We start from the raw sequence: 20,634 nt of genomic DNA, 5'->3' as shown, positions 1-20,634 counted from the left end.
CTCATGACAATCCATAACGACACCTACGTGAAAGTCTCCAGAAGAAACAGCCCAATCCAATTTTGGGGTGTCATTTGTGGAATGTACATGCTATGTGAGAAAAGTAACCTGTTATAATGACAATGTTGTGTGAAATTTTAAAAAAAATTTTAAATCTTCATTTTGAAAAGAATTATGGTTAAAAAATAAAAACTAACCATGCATCTTACTCAATAACTGGGAATAACTACTTTCCACAAAGGGGTCATTTGGGGGGTATTTGTACTTTCCTGGCTTTTTAGGGTCTCATGAAATGAGAGAGGCCTCAGTACATCAGGTGTGATCAGATGTGATCAATTTTCAGTGATTGGCACCATAGCTTGTAGACTCTAGAACTTTCACACAGACTAAATAATCTCCACTAATTTGGGTTATTTTTACCAAAGATATATAACATAAATATATAATATAATTTTATAATAGAAATGAAGGAAAGTGCATCTTTTTTACAAAATTTTCAGTCTTTTTTCATTTATTGCACAGAAAATAAACCCAGAGGTGATCAAATACCACCAAAAGAAAGCTCTATTTATGTGAAAAAAACGAAAATTTCATATGGGTACAGTGTTGCATGACTAATTGTCATTCAAAATGTGAGAGCACTGAAAGCTGAAAATTGGTCTGGTTAGGAAGGGGGGTTAAGTGCCCAGTGGTCAAGTGGTTAATCTCATAAAGGGTTCTTTGCAGTGAGAGCTGTGAAAATATTGAATAAACTTCCTCAAGAACTGGTTCTGGCCAGCTCAGTAGATTGTTTTAAAAAAGAGCTGGATGCATTTCTAAATGCACAAAATATAACTAGATATTAATATTTAGAAGTAATAACAACCAGGGTAGATGATCCAGGAAAAATCCGATTGCCTCATGGGGGATCAGGAAGAAATGTTTCCCCCTACTGGAGTGAATTGGATAATGCTTTTTTTTCCTTCTGGACCAACTGTGGGTATAGGATAGTATACATGAAAAGTTTCAATTTTTTATTAGTTGAACTGGATGGACTAGTGTATTTTTTTCAACCTGATGAATTATGTAACTACCGTATTTATCGGGGTATAACACGCACCCCAAGTTTAGGAGGGCATTTTAAGGAAAAGTTTTAGGAGGGAAGTTTTAAGGAAAAAATAACTTACATTTAAATGCCAGTCAATGCAGCCTTATCAGTGTGCATCTGCAGCCTTGTCCATCATTGCAGAATGATCAGTGTCATTTGCAGCTTGCCCCACGCTGTTTGCAGCTTTGCAGTGTCATTTGCAGCTTGGCCATGTTTAAATTTCCCGCCGCCGAGACAGACCGAAAAAGACCGAGCCGACTTGCTCGGCTCCGCTCGTAGTCCCGCCTCCCTGCTTTTTCTCTAGCGAGTGCTGCCGAAAAAGACCGAGCCGTCTGTACTGTGTATTCGGCTGGGCTCCGCTCGCAGTCCCGCCCAGTATGGGCGGGACTGCAAGCCGAGCCGAGTACACAGTACAGTTGGCTCGGTCTTTTTCGGCAGCGCTCGCTAGAGAAACAGCAGAGAGGCGGGACTACGAGCGGAGCCGAGCGATCGGCTCTGTATTTTTCGGCCGCGCTCTGTATTTTTCGGCCGCGCTCGCTATTTTTGACTCGCAGACAGTGGGGATCGGCGTATAACACGCACCCACAACTTTCCCCCGATTTTAAGGGGGAAAAAGTGCATGATATACGCCGATAAATACGGTATATATAAAAATGGCAGGTTAACCCATCACATTACCCCTTCCTGGAAAGAAAGCACCCCAAATCATTAATTTTTTTGGCCACAATTTTTGAAAATTAAGAAACATGCTGGTTTTGAGGGGGTCTAAAGTGGAACTAAAGTCTCCATACTTACCTGACCAATGGTCCTACGCTAGTGATGGCATAGTCTTCTGAGTATCTGTCTTTGAGTCTCTTTCTTGGCCAGTGGAGGATGACGTCACTTCTGTGTATGCACAGAGGGCGATCATCCCTGCACTGTAAACTGAGATGCAAAACTCAATTTACAGTGCTGTAGGAGACGCCGAGCAGGCAGGTAGGGGCATTTTATTGCAGATGGGACAATGCATGTCTCTTCTGCAATAACAACCTTCCTGCTCACAGTTTGTACAGCGTGAATTTAGTTCCACTTTAAACATGGAGCTTGGTTTTGGTGCACTGCATACGTTATATGTACAGGTTATATACAGGAGGAAGAGGTGAAGTAGGTAATATACAGGTCACATACAGTGGGAAAATAGAGATGCAGGGGTTAATATACAAATGGGCAGAGTAAGAGGTGAAGGGGGGTTATTGGTCACTGCAGGAACAGCATGAAAATGAGATATACAGCTGCTTCTGCCAAAGTGGTTCCTCTCCCCCTCCTCTGTTGTGAAAGGGATAAGTAGGCTTACTAATGTAAACGCTGTTAACATTGGTGATAACAGTGATGGGCCATCACATGGCACAGAGCTGCTTGGATCAGCTCTGTACACAGTGAACTGAGCCACATCTAGATTCACAGTTAGTAATTGGCACTGTGGCCTTACGAGGGTGATTTCTGTAGTGCCATTTATAAATGGTGGTCAGTAAAGTACTACTTTAGATACATTTTGGGCTGCGGGTTTCCATTCTCCACAAATGCATTGATTGGCTCTATCTGATGTTTCAGCTCAATAAATATTGAACCTCCAAGTGATTAGACAATTTTTTTTTATATGCACTCATGTCCAGTATTTTAGGCTATACTATAGGAAAGGGTATTTACAGATGAAATACTAGATTTGAAGGTAGTTTTAAATAGCAGAAATCCGAATATCTCATGCAAGATGCTTTAATTAGAAACTGACACGCCTACACTGCAGTATTTTTTTTCCATTTTCCTCTTGAACGTACCTTTTTCCACAATCCTTTTTAAAAATTAGTTCTTCATTGTGTTTCCGTACAGTGCGTTATAGTAGACAATGTGTACTCACATGTGAACGAAGTGGAGCTAATTTGTTATGTCATCATTTATAATGTGTTCGTGGGCTTCTTTTTCCAGAACAGTGCGCTATGAGCTGCTTGCTTCACCTATCTTCCGCACTGATTCACCCTGTTGTTTGAAGATGGCTGCTGTTTAGCAAAGATATCAGCTTTTTTGTTAGCTTGGAAATGTTACCTTTTGATAACATTGCCTCTAAATTAGTCCAAACTGACACCTGATGCAATAAATTTAAACAATGAAAGATAAGGTTATTAAAACAGAAGCATATAATGCTAATTTTAGTTTGTTCAACATAAATAGAGCCGTTTATGGAGGAAGCATTTTTTTCCCATCAAAAATAATTTTTAAAATCGAATTTAAAGAAAAATGTATCACATTTTATTCAGTTCCTCGTGAGATAGAGTACATGTAGTACTTCATCCCATCTCCCTAGGTGCCCTAAAACACTAGCCACCTGACGCCGCAGCCAGGAAGGAGACGGCTGCTTAGCTTTTTAGTCCCTGTCTCTTAAACTGTTGCTTGATGCATGCATTGGAACAGGGAATGCAGAGGGTGCATCTGCATTGATCATTCTGGGAGCTGGAAACTGGTGCTTACTATCAAAGCAGCCATCTCCTTGCTAGTGATGGGCTCAGGCGTGTTCGGATCAAACCCGCTAGGTAGCAGTCACTACACACCGCCAATCAGGCAGTGAGGCATTCCCTGACTGGCAGCTGCACATACACACAGCTTACTATGATTGACGGTGTACAGTGCCGGCTTCCTGGTGGGTTTGATCTGAACACGCCCGAGCCCATTCTTACCTCATTAGTCATGGTGTGTGGTGCCTGTTTGCCAAGGGGGGCACCCTCTTTTGACATCCCAGCTAGTGTTTTAGGGCACCTAGGAAGATGGGTCAAAGTACTTCTACATTGTCCCAAGAGAAACAAATGTGAAAAACACTGTGAGTTGGGAAAGTATTCAGCCCCCTTGAACTTTTTAACCTTTTGCCACATTTCAGGCTTCAAGCATAAAGATATACAATTTTATTTTTTGTGAAGAATCACCAATAAGTGAGACACATTTGTGAAGTGGAACGAAATCTATTGGATAATTTAAACTTTTTTAGCAAATAAAAAACTGAAAAGTGGTGCGTGCAAAATTATTCGGCCCCTTTACTTTCAGTGCAGCAAACCCACTCCAGAATTTCAGCGAGGATCCCTGAATGATCCAATGTTGTCCTAAATGACTGATGGTGATAAATAGAATCCACCTGTGTGTAATCAAGTCTCTGTATAAATGCACCTGCTCTGTGATAGTCTCAGGGTTCTGTTGAAAGCGCAGAGAGCATCATGAAGACCAAGGAACATACCAGGCAGGTCCATAATACTGTTGTGGAGAAGTTTAAAGCCGGATTTGGATACAAAAAGATTTCCCAAGCTTTAAACATCCCAAGGAGCACTGTGCAAGCGATCATTTTGAAATGGAAGGAGTATCAGACCACTGCAAATCTACCAAGACCTTGGCCGTCCCTCTAAACTTTCAGCTCAGACAAGGAGAAGACTGATCAGAGATGCAGCCAAGAGGCCCATGATCACTCTGGATGAACTGCAGAGAACTACAGCTGAGGTGGGAGAGTCTGTCCATAGGACAACAATCAGTCGTACACTGCACAAATCTGGCCTTTATGGAAGAGTGGCAAGAAGAAAGCCATTTCTCAAAGATATCCATAAAAGACTCTAAAGTTTGCCACAAGCTACCTGGGAGACGCACCAAACATGTGGAAGGTGCTCTGGTCAGATGAAACCAAAATCGAACTTTTTGCCCACAATGCAAAACGATATCTTTGGCGTAAAAACAACACAGCTCATCACCTTCAACACACCATCCCCACTGTCAAACATGGTGGTGGCAGAATCGTGGTTTGGGCCTGCTTTTCTTCAGCAGGGACAGGAAAGATGGTTAAAATTGAGGGGACGATGGATGCAGCCTAATACAGGACCATTCTGGATGAAAACCTGTTGGAGTCTGCAAAAGACCTAAAACTGGGACGGAGATTTATCTTCCAACAAGACAATGATCCCAAACATACAGCAAAATCTACACAAATAAACGTGTCCAGACCTGAATCCAATCAAGAATCTGTGGAAAGAGCTGAAAACTGCTGTTCACAAATGCTCTCCATCCAACCTCACTGAGTTTGAGCTGTTTTGCAAGGAAGAATGGGCAAGAATTTCAGTCTCTCGATGTGCAAAACTGAGAGACATACCCCAAGTGACTTGCAGCTGTAATCGCAGCAAAAGGTGGCTCTACAAAGTATTAACGCAAGTGGGCCGAATACTTTTGCACGCCCCACTTTTCATTTTTTTTATTCGTTAAAAAAGTTTCAAAAATCCAATAGATTTCGTTCCACTTCACAATTGTGTCCCACTTGTTGGTGATTCTTCACAAAAAATAAAAATTTTATATCTTCGTTTGAAGCCTGAAATGTGGCAAAAGGTTGAAAAGTTCAAGTGGGCCGAATACTTTCGCAAGGCACTGTAGTTATAATTTCCCTAATCGTCTTTCAGGACAGCCACTATGAGAGATAGACTCCTCCTCTTCCTCTGGAAACACTGCGCCAGCCCATAAATTCTTACTTCCCCTGCCGGACCTCAGTTATTAGTGTTTCCTCCGGCGGGGAGACACTGTGCAAGGAACCAGGCCGATCAGCTGGGGAGGCTGTGGCCGTTTTGTCGTTAAAAGAACCCGGTTGAAAGAAGCAGGGGCTTCGTTTGGAGAAAGCTGGGTTCAAACCGTTCGAAACCAACGTCCGCGTGTCGGACGGGTCGAACGGTTTACTTACCTCACCAGGTACTGCCACCCCTTCCGAGTCGAGCGCAGCTTCAGGTCGTGGGGGACTCCTATCGCGTCTACAGGGACGCAGCTGGCAAGCCGTTCGGAAGATTTCCCTGTACATGGGTACAGTCCGCCCCTTTTTTTCTTTGAACCGAGCGGGCCGAACGACGGGCGACGTCGTATCCGGCGGAAACGAAGGCTTGACCTCGAAATACGATCGACTTCCGGTTCCGGGTCGTGGAGCTGATAGGAGGGCCGGGCACAAGCTGGAGATGAGTTCAGAACGTGCACAGGCAACGTGGAACTCTGTAGTAAGCAGCCACCTGCAGTCATGTCGGAAGCTGAGGCTCAAACGACAGACTCTATCTCCAGCATTCCTAAGGTAAGAGCGCCCTGGGGAGGGGTACTCTCTATCTAGGATCCCCCCACCCCAATGTATGGTTCTATCATGGGTGGGGGGGCAGACCCCCTGGGTGGCCAGGGGGGAGGGGAGGCTCAGATCCCTTCATTTTAAAAAAGGGTCTAGTGCACTCCCAGGGTTGTATCCCGAGCTTTTGATTGACTGTCTTTTCTGTTTTTTTTTTTTTTTCTTTTTTCCTTTTTTTTAGAAAGCTACGGAAAAAACTAGGTCTACGCATAGCTCTAAAAAGAAGTGTGCCTCCTGTAGGGACATTTTAGGGGATTCTTGGACCAAAGTGTTGTGCAAAGGCTGTATTGACTCCCTCGTTAGGGAAAGGGAATCTGAACAGGAGTCAGGACTAGCAGCTTCAGTCAAGGAGCTCTCGTCCACCTTCTCTTCTTTTAGGTCCCTTTTTGAAAAATTTCAGCTTCCCACGGGTCCATCTCCCCAGGATACAACCCCACCTCTAGCACAGAGTTCTGCTCCAGTCCAACCTGCTAGTACAGGGGGGACAGAGGTTGCAGGCCCTTCAGGGACAGGTAGGGAACTTCCAGACAGTTGCTCTTCCGATTCCCAGGAGGGTTCCGAGGGGGAGGACCAGGACGGGTCCAGGAAAGCCTCCAGATATAAGTTATCCCTTGATAAGGTAGAGGACCTCTTAAAGGAAATTTATGCAACCCTCGGTATCCAGACGGATAAAAAGCCCCTAACCCTGCATGACCAAATGTATTCAGGTTTAGGGGAGCCAAAAAGAAGGGTGTTTCCAGTACACAAAGTTTTAATGGAAACAGTTAAAAAAGAGTGGCAGGATCCGGAGAGAAAACCCTTTTTATCTAGATCCCTCAAAAGAAGGTTCCCATTTTCAGAGGACCCGGCATGCCTTTGGAATAAAAGTCCCAAATTGGATGCCGCGTTCTCCCAGGTCTCCAGACACACAGATTTGGCGTTTGAAGACATGGGGGCCTTGGCAGATGTCACGGACAAAAGGATTGACTCCCTGCTTAAAAAGACGTGGGACTCGGCTATCGGCAATTTAAAGCCGGAAATGGCAGTTACAGTTGTGGCTCGCAATTTAGAGCACTGGCTCTCACAGATCCAACAACATATTGAGGCAGGCACAGATAAGGAAACCATTCTGTCATCCTTCCCTACTATGCTGCGAGGGATCACTTACATAGCTGATGCCTCTGCTGAGTTCGTCCGCATGTCGGGCAGAACGGCGGCTCTAGCCAATTCGGCCAGAAGGGCCCTCTGGTTAAAAACATGGCCAGGGGATAATGCCTCCAAGATAAAGCTATGTGGGATACCCCTGACGGGGGACCTCCTGTTTGGCCCAGGGCTAGAGACGGTTCTAGACCGGACAGCGGACAGGAAAAAGTCCTTTCCTCTCAAACGGAAAACCCCCGTACCAACAAAAAAGGGGTTTCGCCCGTAGGGGCGTAGGGAAACCTCTAAACCAGAGGGGAAAAAGAAAACCTGGCCCCAAAAAGGCAGGGGCAGAGGAGCGGCGATTTTTCGCCCTCCTATCCAGCCCCGTAAAACCCAGTGACTTTCCAGCTACAGTGGGAGGAAGACTGGGGGCCTTTCTTCCACAGTGGGAGACAATATCCCCCAATCAATTTATTTTAAGGGTAATAAGAAGGGGGTACCTCTTGGAATTCCTAAGACCACCCCCTCAAAGGCTCCTTGTCACGCATCTACCCAGGTGCATGGTAAAGGCCGAGGCCTTGCTAGAAGCTCTGAGGGAATTGGAGAATCAGGATGTTATTCTCAGGGTCCCAAAAGCAGAAGAGGGAAGGGGGTTTTATTCTCACATCTTCATAGTGAAAAAACCCTCAGGGAAGTTCAGGTTGATTCTGAACTTAAAGCCCCTGAACGCTTCTGTGACATACAAAAGATTCCGCATGGAATCGATCTTTTCAGTAAAAACGCTTCTCCCCCACAACTGCTTCATGGTATCTCTGGACTTAAGGGACGCGTATTTACACATCCCTATAGCGGAGGCCTCGCAGAAGTTTCTACGCCTTGCCATAGATCTGGGCGGAGAATCAGTACACTTTCAGTTTCAGGCTCTGCCATTCGGGCTATCCTCTGCACCCCGCATTTTTACCAAAGTCCTGGCAGAAGCCATGGCCTTTCTTCGGCTCCAGGGGGTATGTATAATTGCCTACCTGGACGACCTGCTTCTGTTTGCAGCATCCCCAACACAGTTGGTCAAGGATCTGGATCTAACCAAAAGGGTCCTTACCGACCTGGGGTGGCTTCTGAACTTGGAAAAGTCCAGCCTGATCCCCTCACAACAGATCTCCTATCTAGGTTTCCTGTTGGACTCAACACTGTCGAGAGTTTTTCTGCCAAGAGAAAAGGTACGAAAACTGGACAGTGCGGTGGCCTCTCTTCAGAGCAACCAGCTGGTTTCCATAAGGGTTCTGATGTCAGTACTGGGTCTTCTTACATCCACCCTTCCAGCAGTGCAGTGGGCGGGGTTACACTTTCGTCCCCTACAGACCTTCATCCTAGGGGTGTGGGACCACAGTCAGGAGGCCCTAGACACCCTAGTACATATTCCCCACCAGGTAAAGAGATCCCTCTGGTGGTGGAGGAAAGTGACAAATCTGTCGCAAGGTCGTCTGTGGCTCATCCCGGTTTCTCGGGTAGTAACCACAGATGCAAGTGGAAAAGGTTGGGGGGCACATTTGGGTTCCCTTCTAGCCCAGGGCACTTGGGAGGACGGCGAGTTGACTCGATCGTCCAATTGGAAAGAACTAAGGGCAGTGGGACTAGCCCTCAGATTCTTCAAAGAAGAGCTCCGGGGTCACCACATTCAGGTGCGGTCGGACAACTCTTCCGTAGTGGCCTATGTGAACAAACAGGGTGGCACCAGAAGCGGAGCCCTGTTGTCTTTAGCGACAGAGATTCTGTCCTGGGCCGAAACCTACACCCTTTCGCTCTCAGCCGTTTTCCTGAGGGGAGAGGAAAACGTAGTAGCAGATTTTCTCAGCCGAAAGAGGCTGAGGGAGGGCGATTGGGTTCTCAACCAGGAGGTCTTCAATCTCATAGTAAAGAGATGGGGGTCTCCAGAGGTGGACCTGTTCGCGTCCAAAAACAATGCAAAAACCCACTGTTTTTTCTCCCTAAAAAGGGGAGAGGGAGCTCTAGGGGTGGACGCTTTGAGCCAGAATTGGCATTTCAGAACTTGCTATGCCTTCCCACCTCCAGTGTTGTTGCCAGCAGTTCTGAGAAAGTTTCAGATGGAAAGCACATCTCTGATTCTGGTGGCTCCACATTGGCCAAAGAGAGCATGGTTCTCAGTGCTAAAGCAGTTGGCGGTAGAACCTCCCCTGCTCTTGCCCCCTCGGGAGGATCTCCTCTCTCAGGGGCCAGTCCTATGCCCACAGGTACGCCAGTGAAAGTTAGCGGCCTGGCTACTGAGGAGGGTTTATTAAAATCTAAAGGATTCTCAGAGAGACTAGTTTCTACCCTCCTGGACAGTAGGAAGAAGGAAACTCGCCAGATCTATGAAAGGGTCTGGTTACGTTTCAACAAGTGGTGCGCAGAGAGCTTTTTCCCAGTACGAAGCTCCTCCGCAGTGTTGGAATTTTTACAGTGCGGGGCAGATAAGGGCTTATCCATTAGTACCCTTAGGGGTCAAGTATCAGCCCTCAGTGTTTATTTGGAGGATCATTTGGCTGCCAACCCATGGGTAGTCAGGTTCTTTAGGTCCCTGTCCAGACAGAGACCGGTCCAGGGTCTGTCCTTTCCCAGATGGGATTTATCTTTAGTTTTGCAGAGCTTAACTGGACCCCCCTTTGAGCCTTTAAAGGAGTGTTCTCTGAGAGAGCTCACTCTGAAGACAGTGTTCCTGGTAGCAGTAACAACTGCCAGGAGGGTCAGTGAGATGGAGGCCTTATCAGTCAGGGCTCCCTTTTTGTGTTATCTTTCCGGATCGGATAGTTTTAAAGACCGATCCAGCCTTTTTGCCGAAGGTGGCATCCAGCTTTCATAGAAGCCAGGAAATTGTTTTGCCCTCTTTTTGTCCCAATCCCTCCGGTGAGAAGGAACTAAAGTTTCATTATTTAGATGTTAGGAGATGTATCCTACACTATCTGGAACTGACCAAGGCATTCAGAAGGTCAGATTCCTTATTTGTTTTATTTTCCGGGGCCAGAAAAGGTTGTAAAGCGTCCCGGCGCACTATTGCTAGGTGGCTCAGAGTAGCCATCAAGCAGGCTTATTTAGTTGCAGGGAAAGAAATCCCAGTGGGTATTAAAGCACACTCCACTAGAGCTATGGCAGCCTCCCAGGCAGAAAGAGCGGGAGCAAAGCCAGAGCAGATTTGCAGAGCAGCAACATGGTCCAGCTATTCCACTTTCGTAAAACACTACAGAGTGGATTTGGTGTCGGCAGGTGAGCAAACCTTTGGGCGAAAGGTTTTGCAAGCTGTAGTCCCACCCTAACTGGTAAGTGCTCGCTTATCCTCTCATAGTGGCTGTCCTGAAAGACGATTAGGGAAAATTAGAGTTACGCTTACCGGTAACGTCTTTTCCAGTAGTCTTTCAGGACAGCCCTAGTTCCCACCCGAAAATTGGGGGGAGTCTTACAAAAGACCAGAGCGCAGCAAGATAATGGTATTTGATAAATATGTTATTAATGTGTTCTTGTGTCTCCCCAGCTGGCCGGAGGTATTCTCGATATAAACTGAGGTCCGGCAGGGGAAGTAAGAATTTATGGGCTGGCGCAGTGTTTCCAGAGGAAGAGGAGGAGTCTATCTCTCATAGTGGCTGTCCTGAAAGACTACTGGAAAAGACGTTACCGGTAAGCGTAACTCTAATTTTTTTACAATATTAAACATATTAAAGTACTATTACAGTAATTAGTACAGTATTAAACATATATTGGTTACCTTTCTTTACTCTCAGTGCTTTCTCTTGCATTCTGACCTCTACTCCTAGCATTCTTCAGTTAAATGTACTGAGTTTCAAGTAGCAATCCCGTATGTGAACACAATGATTTATGTTTAATATCTTTAACCCTGACAGGACTTTTGCCTTTTTCTCTGCATCTGTGGATTTTCACAAGTATCCAATAGTCTCAAATATTTCACAAGTTAAAGTGATTGAAAAGGCTCAAGGTTTATTACCCCCTCCCCCCAATACTTTCCTGAGCTCCATCTTGATACAGGGATATGCACAAAAGCAGCGGCTTTCCCAGGTTTATTTCTCCTCATTGGCTGAAACTGCATTGGGTGCCGTAGGCTCCTGTTACTGTCAATTGAAGCCAATGAGAGAGCGGGGAAAGGGCCAAGTCACACTTCGTGCTTGAATGGACATATAGAGCAGCAGCTTGGGAGTGAGCTTGCTCGGGTGCCCCCAAAGTAAGCTGCTTACTATGGGGGTACTGGCAGGAGGGAGGGGCCAGAAGCGCCAGCAGGGGACCCGAGAATAGGAGGATCAGGGCAAAACCACTGCACAGAGCAGGCCAAGTATGACATGTTTGTTATTTTTCAATAATAAAAAAAATTACAGCTTTAATATTAACTTAATTATAAATTACACAATAACATCCAACATCCGTTATTGACAATTAGTCTGTAGTTTAGTTCACCCGCTTAAGTAAAGCCTGTCATGCACCAAGCTGCACTTGGAATCATTGAACAAATGGGAGGCTACTCAGGACTGCACATAAACTGGGACAAATCCCAAATCCTCTCTATAGATATCCCCCCCCCCCCATAATTATCCCTCTGCTACCATTATCCAGAGTGTCTAAGATTAAATATTTGGGAGTAGAGGTCACCAGAAATCTAGCAGACTATAGACACCCCTGAACATAGCACCACTATTTGAGCTACTCAAAACCAAAACTCAGACATGGTCCAGGTTACCCTTAGGAGTAATGGGACGCATAAACATAATAAAAATGATACTACATAAATTTGTTTACATGGTATGGCATGCCCCCCTATACATCCCCTTAAAAATCTTTAAACAAATGGAAGCCGTTCTAAATTCTTTCGTATGGGGAAGCGGCAGATACAAATTAGCCTGGCACTTTTTAAAGAACCCCATGGATGTGGGTGAGGTCTCCCTCCGTGACCAACAAGACTATTATTTAGCATCTCAGCTCTCCTATATATTTCACTGTAATACAACAGAACTACAGGGCTACAGATCCTTAGTATCCGACAAACCCAGGCACCCGGCGCACACACCCCTCCAAGCTATCTTTCGTGGGAAGTAAACAATTAGGAAAACCTCACGATACAACACAGGAATGCTACTACACCACCAGAGGGTATGGGAAATTACTCTGAAAAAACAAAATACAGGGAAAATACACTCCATTGGGTTTTAACAGCCATATGCCTCAACTAGAATCAATACCAGACTCGACAGTATGGGCCATACACAAAATAATATATCTACACCAAGTACCATTAAATTCCAGGCTTAAACCGTTTCAAACACTCAAAGAGGAATTTATGCTCCCAAATCGACTAATCTTCAAATACCTACAGCTCAGACATGCAAGCTCTCTTAATAAGCACTACTGAAGTCGCTCTGACTTAAGAAAAGTTTCATGTACTACTTTAAGGCAACTTCTATCCAACTTGTGTCCATAGGCTTTTAGAAGGGTTTGTGAAAAAAAAAATGCTTATGCTCAAAAAATCTCAAAGGAACTCAAAGAAGCTCAATAAAAACGAGGACAAGAGCACAAGTGTGCATAAGCCAGGAAGATTACCCAGGCATTCCCTGAAGTTGTCTTGACGTTGCCTTGAAGTCACATTGCTATAATCTTTTTATATGGACTATAGACTGAAGGACTTAAGAATAAATGATTGTGGAACGAATCATCTGAGTTTCCATGATTTCTTATGGATTTCTTCTCCCTCCCCCCTCCCCTCTCGCTCATTGGAGCGCTGGGCTGTGGAGAGGACGGCCGGCTCAGCCTCTCAGCGGCTCGCTGAGAGCCTGAGTCGGGTGTCAGTCCAGGCACCTGGTGTATCCCAACTTCAATTGCCGTGTTGACACGGACCCAGGACTGACTTCTGTGACGTCAGCAGAGAGCGGACTTCAGCCCGCTCTCTGCTGAAAATGGGTCACAGGAGTGCACAACGTACTGCACTCCTGTAATCCACAGGAGAAGTACAGTCAAACAAGCTTTGGCTGTATTTCTCCTTTAAGACACCTGTCATTGACTAAAATGGGATTTCTCCTGTTTTTTATTTATTTTTTAAACTGAGTTTTGACATGACTACTCGAATTCCAAGACCTAGCTCATTTATCAAGTTACAATTTATTTAAAAAAAAATTGCTCATCTTGTAAAACACTCACGGACCAAAGTTTTACTGTGCTTTATTTTATTTATTTTTTTGTGCTTTTTACCTGCACTATTTAAAGTTAGTGACAGGGTCTCTTTAAGTGTATTGTGTGCACTTTTTATAGTTGTGAAAATAACATTGCCACATTTCATGGCAATATAAGTAATTTTTCTCCTTCTGGTGTGTGCTCTGATAAGGCAACACTGATGGGTACGGATAGGCGCCTCTGATGGGCATTGATAGGTGCCACTTATAGGGGACATTGATGGGTAGCAATGATGGGCATTGATAGGTGGCACTGCTGAGGAGGCACTGATAGGCGGCATTGATGGGCAGTGATAGGCAGCACTGATATCAGGCAGTGGTTCTAAAAGCTGAAGGTTTTTTTTTACCAGCTCAGATATTTACAAAAATATTAACAATGGTCATTACATACAGGAAATGAGAAATGACCCACACTAAATAATCGCTTCTTCTCTTCAAAAACCACCCATTCCTTCTCTCACTCCTCACTGATACAATCACAATTGTAACATCAATGAACTGCTTATATGATTAAGCTAATTTACCAAACGACATCACTGCTTCTTATCAAATAGGTTTATTGACTTTTGAGCTGGTAAACTCCAGTAAACAAGATTAAGCAAAAAAACGTAAGAATGGGAATTGCTCGAGAGTCTATCAAACAAGACTTTGGCTTTTATTTTTCATGGGCATTTAAAACAGAAATCAGCTAATAGGCCTTCAAGATTTTGGAAATTAGGTCTCAAATGTATCTGTTATAGAAAACTGCAAACGACCATAATGAAAGTCATTCTGTATGCTTTAAATAGAATAACTACTGTTTTGTGACGATTGGAACACTAATGCGCCTGTTGTAGTCTGTCAAGCTTATTCAGTTTTTTTCTGAATAAGCTTATTATCTAGATAATATCTTTGCTTGGCTTTAAATTTTAAATTGCTTATGGAGTAAAGGAGATTTACTAGGCTCTCTCCAGTGTAATCTGCTGTGAAACAGTACAAATTGATGTTAAAATATAAAAAAAGTTTTAATAGTGATAGACACCGTCTGCTACTGTATTTCAAACGTGGGAGATCGTTGTAGCCAGACAACAGCATATTCCTGTTTTTTAGTGATGAAATGTATATAAAATTCATGTGCACTCTCCAATGTTGCATCTTGCCTTCTTGTGGTTTATTAGATGCATAATGATTTGTCCTTAATTTACTTTTTAACAGGGATTCCTAAATAACTTTCAAGCTGCAAAAGAGAGGTTGAGTGCAGCCACAGCACATGCAGCACGCCGCGCGGCCACAAGTGTGAAGGACCTGGCAGAAAGGAGTTTTCGGTTGAATATGGATATTTATCTTAAAGCTCCAGTGATAGTTATCCCTCAGTCTTCTGTGTCCAATAATGCCTTAGTGGCAGATCTGGGCTTAATCAAAATACAGAATACATTTAAACTGATATCTTCAGATCAAGAACTTGCACCAGTTGTAGATTGCATGACCATCAGCTTGACTGAGTTCAAGTTATCCAGGTAAGTGCATTATTTAGCAGAAAAGGTTACCCTAGAAGGAAAGTGCAGTTCATGTTTAAACATCTGGCATCTTAACCACTTGCCGACCGCCGCACGACGATATACGTCGGCAGAATGGCACGGGCAGGCATATGGGCGTATATATAAGTCCCTGCCTGCCCGCGGGTGGGGGGCCCGATCGGGCCCCCCCCCGGTGCCTGCGGCGGTCGGCATTCCTTCGAGAGCGATCCGGGATGAGGGGGCGGCCATTCATTCATGGCCACCCCCTCGCGATCGCTCTCGACGAATGGAAATCCTCCGTGACATCACTTCCTCTCCTGTAATGTAAACACAGGAGAGGAAGTGATGTATTCTCTCCTCCGTGTCGGTATTTTTCGTTCCGGCACCGAGGAGAGAGGTTCGGTGAGTTGCACCAACACACCACACATACAGTAGAACATGCCAGGCACACTCACACCCCCCCTTTACCCCCCGATCACCCCCCCAATTACCCCTGCCCCCCCAGTCACAGTGACACCAATTGCTTTTTTTTTTTTTTTGCATTGGTGTCATTTGTGACTGTAATAACTGTTAGGGCAGTTAGGGTTAGCCCCCTTTAGTTCTAATGTGCCCCCCTAACCCCCCCAATAAAGGTTTAACCCCGTGATCACCCCCCGTCGCCAGTGTCACTAAGGCTGGGTTCACATTGCAGCGGTTTATGAGAACGAATGTGATTCGCACCGCACTGCAGTGCAAATCACATCCGATCTCTGTGCGGTTCGAGTTCAGCCATTCGCCGCACCCGCCGCACCCGCCGCAAATTCGCACGGGACCCTTTTTTTGGCCCGCAGCAGAATCGGATCGCATGGGTGTTCACACCATGCGATCCGAGTTTGCAGATCGCACTGCGATATGCGAACTGATCTGGGGGTGTCAGTAACATTTCACTGACACTCCCAGCAGTTCGCATAGGGCAGTGTGAACTGCCGCCGGGAGGCATGCGATGCGGGAACCCGCCGCGGATTCGTGGCGTTCCCGCATCGCTCCAGTGTGAACCCAGCCTAATAAGCGATCATTTTTCTGATCGCTGTATTAGTGTCACAGGTGACGCTAGTTAGGCAGGTAGGTATTTAGGTTCGCCGCAACTTTTTATAGCGCCAGGGACCCCCATATACTACCGCATAAAGCCCCCTGATTGCCCCCTAGTTAACCCTTTCACCAGTGATCACCATATAACTGTTACAGGTGACGCTGGTTGGTTAGTTATTTTTTTATAGTTTCAGGGCACCTGCCATTTATTACCTAATAAAGGTTTAACCCCCTGATCACCCGGCGGGTGTCATTTGTGACTGTAATAACTGTTAGGGCAGTTAGGGTTAGCCCCCTTTAGTTCTAAGGTACCCCCTAACCCCCCCAATAAAGGTTTAACCCCGTGATCACCCCCCGTCGCCAGTGTCACTAAGGCTGGGTTCACATTGCAGCGGTTTATGAGAACGGATGTGATTCACACCGCACTGCAGTGCAAATCACATCCGATCTCTGTGCGATTCTAGTTCAGCCATACAGATAGTATGGCTGAATTCGTGTCGCACCCGCCGCAAACTCGCACGGGACCCTTTTTTTGGTCCGCAGCAGAATCGGATCGCATGGGTGTTCACACCATGCGATCTGAGTTTGCAGATCGCACTGCGATATGCGAACTGATCTGGGGGTGTCATTAACATTTCACTGACACTCCCAGCAGTTCGCATAGGGCAGTGTGAACTGCCGCCGGGAGGCATGTGATGCGGGAACCCGCCGCGCATTCGTGGCGTTCCCACATCGCTCCAGTGTGAACCCAGCCTAATAAGCGATCGTTTTTCTGATCACTGTATTAGTGTCACAGGTGACGCTAGTTAGGCAGGTAGGTATTTAGGTTCGCCGCAGCTTTTTATAGCGCCAGGGACCCCCATATACTACCGCATAAAGCCCCCTGATTGCCCCCTAGTTAACCCTTTCACCAGTGATCACCATATAACTGTTACAGGTGACGCTGGTTGGTTAGTTATTTTTTTTTATAGTTTCAGGGCACCCGCCATTTATTACCTAGTCTCACTAGTGTACCCCTAAATTTAGGGGTGTCTACTTTCCAAAATGGGGTCATTTGGGGGGGGGTTTGTGCCATCTTGGCATTTTATGGCCTTCAAAACTGTAACGCCCTTAGAAAGCCTGAAGGCGGTGCTTGGTTTTCGGGGCCCCGTACGCGGCTAGGCTCCCAAAAAGTCCCACATATGTGGTATCCCCGTACTCAGGAGAAGCAGCAGAATTTATTTTGGGGTGTCATTTCACATATGCCCATGGCATGCGTGAGCAATATATCATTTAGTGACAACTTTGTGAAAAAAAAAAAAAAAAAAGTTTGTAATTTTCCCGCAACTTGTGGCAAAATATAAAATATTCCATGGACTCAAAATGCCTCTCAGCAAATAGCTTGGGGTGTCTACTTTCTAAAATGGGGTCATTTGTGGGGGTTTTGTGCCATCTTGGCATTTTATGGCCTTCAAAACTGTAATGGGTAGTGAGGAGTGAAGTCAAATATTTACGCCCTTAGAAAACCTGAAGGCGGTTCTTGGCTTTCGGGGCCCCGTACGCGGCTAGGCTCCCAAAAAATCCCACACGTGTGGTATCCCCGTACTCAGGAGAAGCAGCAGAATTTATTTTGGGGTGTCATTTCACATATGCCCATAGCATGTGTGAGCAATATATCATTTAGTGACAACTTTGTGTAAAAAAAAAAAAATATATATATTTTTTTGTCATTATTCAATCGCTTGAGGCAAAAAAATAAAATATTCGATGGGCTCAACATGCCACTTATCAATTTCCTTAGGGGGTCTACTTTCCAAAATGGGGTCATTTGGGGGGGTTTTGTACTGCCCTGCCATTTTAGCACCTCAAGAACTGAGATAGGCAGTCGTAAACTAAAAGCTGCGTAAATTCCAGAAAACGTACCTTAGTTTGTAGATGTGACAACTTTTGCGCAAACCAATAAATATACAATTATTGACTTTTTTTTTACCAAAGACATGTGGCTGAATACATTTTGGCCTAAATGTATGACTAAAATTGAATTTATTGGATTTTTCTAATAACAAAAAGTAGAAAATATCATTTTTTTTCAAAATTTGCGGTCTTTTTCCATTTATATCGCAAAAAAAAAAAATCGCAGAGGCAATCAAATACCATCAAAAGAAAGCTCTATTTGTGGGAAGAAAAGGACGCAAATTTTGTTTGGGTACAACATTGCATGACCGCGCAATTACCAGTTAAAGCAGCGCAGTGCCAAATTGTAAAAAGACCTCTGGTCATTTACCAGCAAAATGGTCCGGTCTGAAAGTGGTTAAAGTAGAATGGTGTTTTTTTTTTTCCCCCTAATCATACTTGCCTAGTGCAATGCTGCATCTGTCTCTTCACTGAGAACCGAGCCATCGTACATCGCCGATGGCTTGGTTCTGTCTCCTCCCTAAGAGGAGAGCTGCTGAATGTCAATCAGCAGCTCTCCTGCTCTGCTCCTCTACGGCTTACTGGAGCGATGAGCTGAGGAGGGGCGAGGAGTGGTCGTCTCAGCGGCTTGCTGAGAGGCGGAGACTGCCATCAGTTCAGGCACTTGGTGGATCCACACTTCCGAAGTTGGGATGACGCTGTGCCTGAGCTGAACTTGGTGACGTCTGCAGAGAGCGGACTTCAGACTCATCTCTGCTGAAAACAGGTCACAGGAGTGCAAAACGAATTGCACTCCTGTGCCCCTTAGGAGAAGCCCGGCCAAACGAGCCCAAGCTGGACTTCTCCTTTTAAAAGAAGAATTTGGCATGGTTATATGGAAGTTAAATCGCATGTTGACTAGTTATTTCACTGGGAGCCGCCTTTGGCAAGAAATCTCCCCCTGTAATTCTCAGTTCTGCCCAGCAAACCAGGTTTGTGAAGTCAAATGAAGGCATCGCACTACCCCAATGGATTATAATGCAAAATAATAAACAGTTGGGTTATCCAGCATAAAGGGCACGACTCCAGAATAGTGTAATCTTTTTGCTTATGTTTTAAACTTAACTGCATTGCTCGACAATGTTTATCTACGAAGCTGAAGTATTTGGAATGCCTTGTACCCATTTCTGTTTATTACACATCAGTAAACTGGAACCCTATTACCCTAAAGGTTCTGATAATAAATAATCCTTTGTACTATACATAATGTTTTTTAGTGGCCATACCATGTATCGGATTGATCCAATGTATTAGGGCTTCTCCTAACCAGTGTCAGCAACATAAAGATGATGTCGTTTTTCAGTCCAATACTCCCTTAAGGAGACCTGGAGATTAAAATAATTAAATGATCCAGCATACAGAAATCCCAAAGACATTGGCTTAATTTGTTTATTTAAAAAAAAATTCTAACAGCAAAGAGTTTATCTTCAATTATATATAACATATCTATGAACTGAATCGTTATAGAAAACAAATTATTATTTAAGGCCTCAAATTTAAATGCTGAATAATATCTTATTAAAGTAGTTAATACCCTTAAATAGGTAATAAATTCCACCTAGCAGAGAAATGCCCTATTCCCAGTGCTGCTGAACCTGTGCAGAGGGGTGCCCAGTAGCTGAGGACATGGAGAGTGTTTCTACGTGTGCTCCAGGCATCTGGGAGAGCTGCCTAACTTGCCCCATTGAACATCACTACATCATTGTAGCAACCTGCTTAGCAGTGAGCAGCTTGGCCACTGCAGATACAGTTGCACTCCACAGCATAATTAAAAAGTGAAATTATGTGTGCAGCACTCAAAACATGGAAATACATATGTATACAAACTAATGTACAGTGTACAATGACCACAAAAACTAATAATTATGAAAATGAGATGTGAAATTCACTCCCAAACTAAAGTCCATGTGCCATCATACAAAAGTTGTTTTAAAACCCAAACATAGCAGTCTTTAAACGGTATAAACAAAATAATATTTGTGTAAATAGAAGTGGGATTCCACGTGACATCAATGTTGAAGTGAGGGAACAGACAATAGAACCACCACCGGTTAGCGAGGAGGCTTACCAGAGCGGGAGGACTCAGATGCTCAGTGAGTCAACAAGGCTTATGGTGCAACCACCAAAATATGAGACCTCCACGTCTGAGTTCCAGATCAAGTTGTAAGGTAACCCAATTTGTCAAGAGTCCTGCATCAGTCCAGCATAGGCTGCATTGATGCAGCCAAAACAGCACACTGCCTAACGTCATCTGTATTAAAAGAATGCAAACTAATGATTACAACCACCTATGGGGACTTCCTCCCAAAAAAGGTTCTTGCCAGATAGGGCTATTTTAGAGCAATCTTCAGCAATCACAGCAGGCATGCCTTAAAGGGCTTTCTGGGACACAACCTTCCTCAGGTGGATCACTGCCGTGGCCCCATAGAGTACCCTGTCAGTGACATGATCCGGTACCCTGGTTAGTTCTCCAACCAGAATCCAGTACTGACTGGCTAAAATACTGGCCATCCCTGATCTTCCGCAACGAGTTGTGTTCCCTTCCCCAGCAGCAGTATATGG

The 20,634-nt window shown here is 44.8% G+C and overlaps 1 protein-coding gene across 5 annotated transcripts in view; it reads left to right on the top strand.

The window, feature by feature from the left end:
- VPS13C (vacuolar protein sorting 13 homolog C) overlaps positions 1-20,634 on the top strand; it is a 626,331-nt gene that overhangs the window by 277,491 nt on the left and 328,206 nt on the right. For all 5 annotated transcript variants that reach the window (XM_077473219.1, XM_077473221.1, XM_077473220.1 and 2 more), the window contains one exon: positions 14,771-15,072. In XM_077473219.1, the coding sequence (XP_077329345.1) occupies positions 14,771-15,072 (302 nt within the window). The remainder of the gene's footprint in view (positions 1-14,770; positions 15,073-20,634) is intronic.

This window comes from Lithobates pipiens, unplaced genomic scaffold (assembly GCF_037356315.1).
Source record: "Lithobates pipiens isolate NorthernLeopardFrog02 unplaced genomic scaffold, aLitPip1_a1.2 Scaffold_8, whole genome shotgun sequence".
Lineage (NCBI taxonomy): Eukaryota > Metazoa > Chordata > Amphibia > Anura > Ranidae > Lithobates > Lithobates pipiens.
The sequence above is the reverse complement of the archived record's forward strand: the minus strand, read 5'-3'. Positions and strand labels throughout refer to the sequence as shown.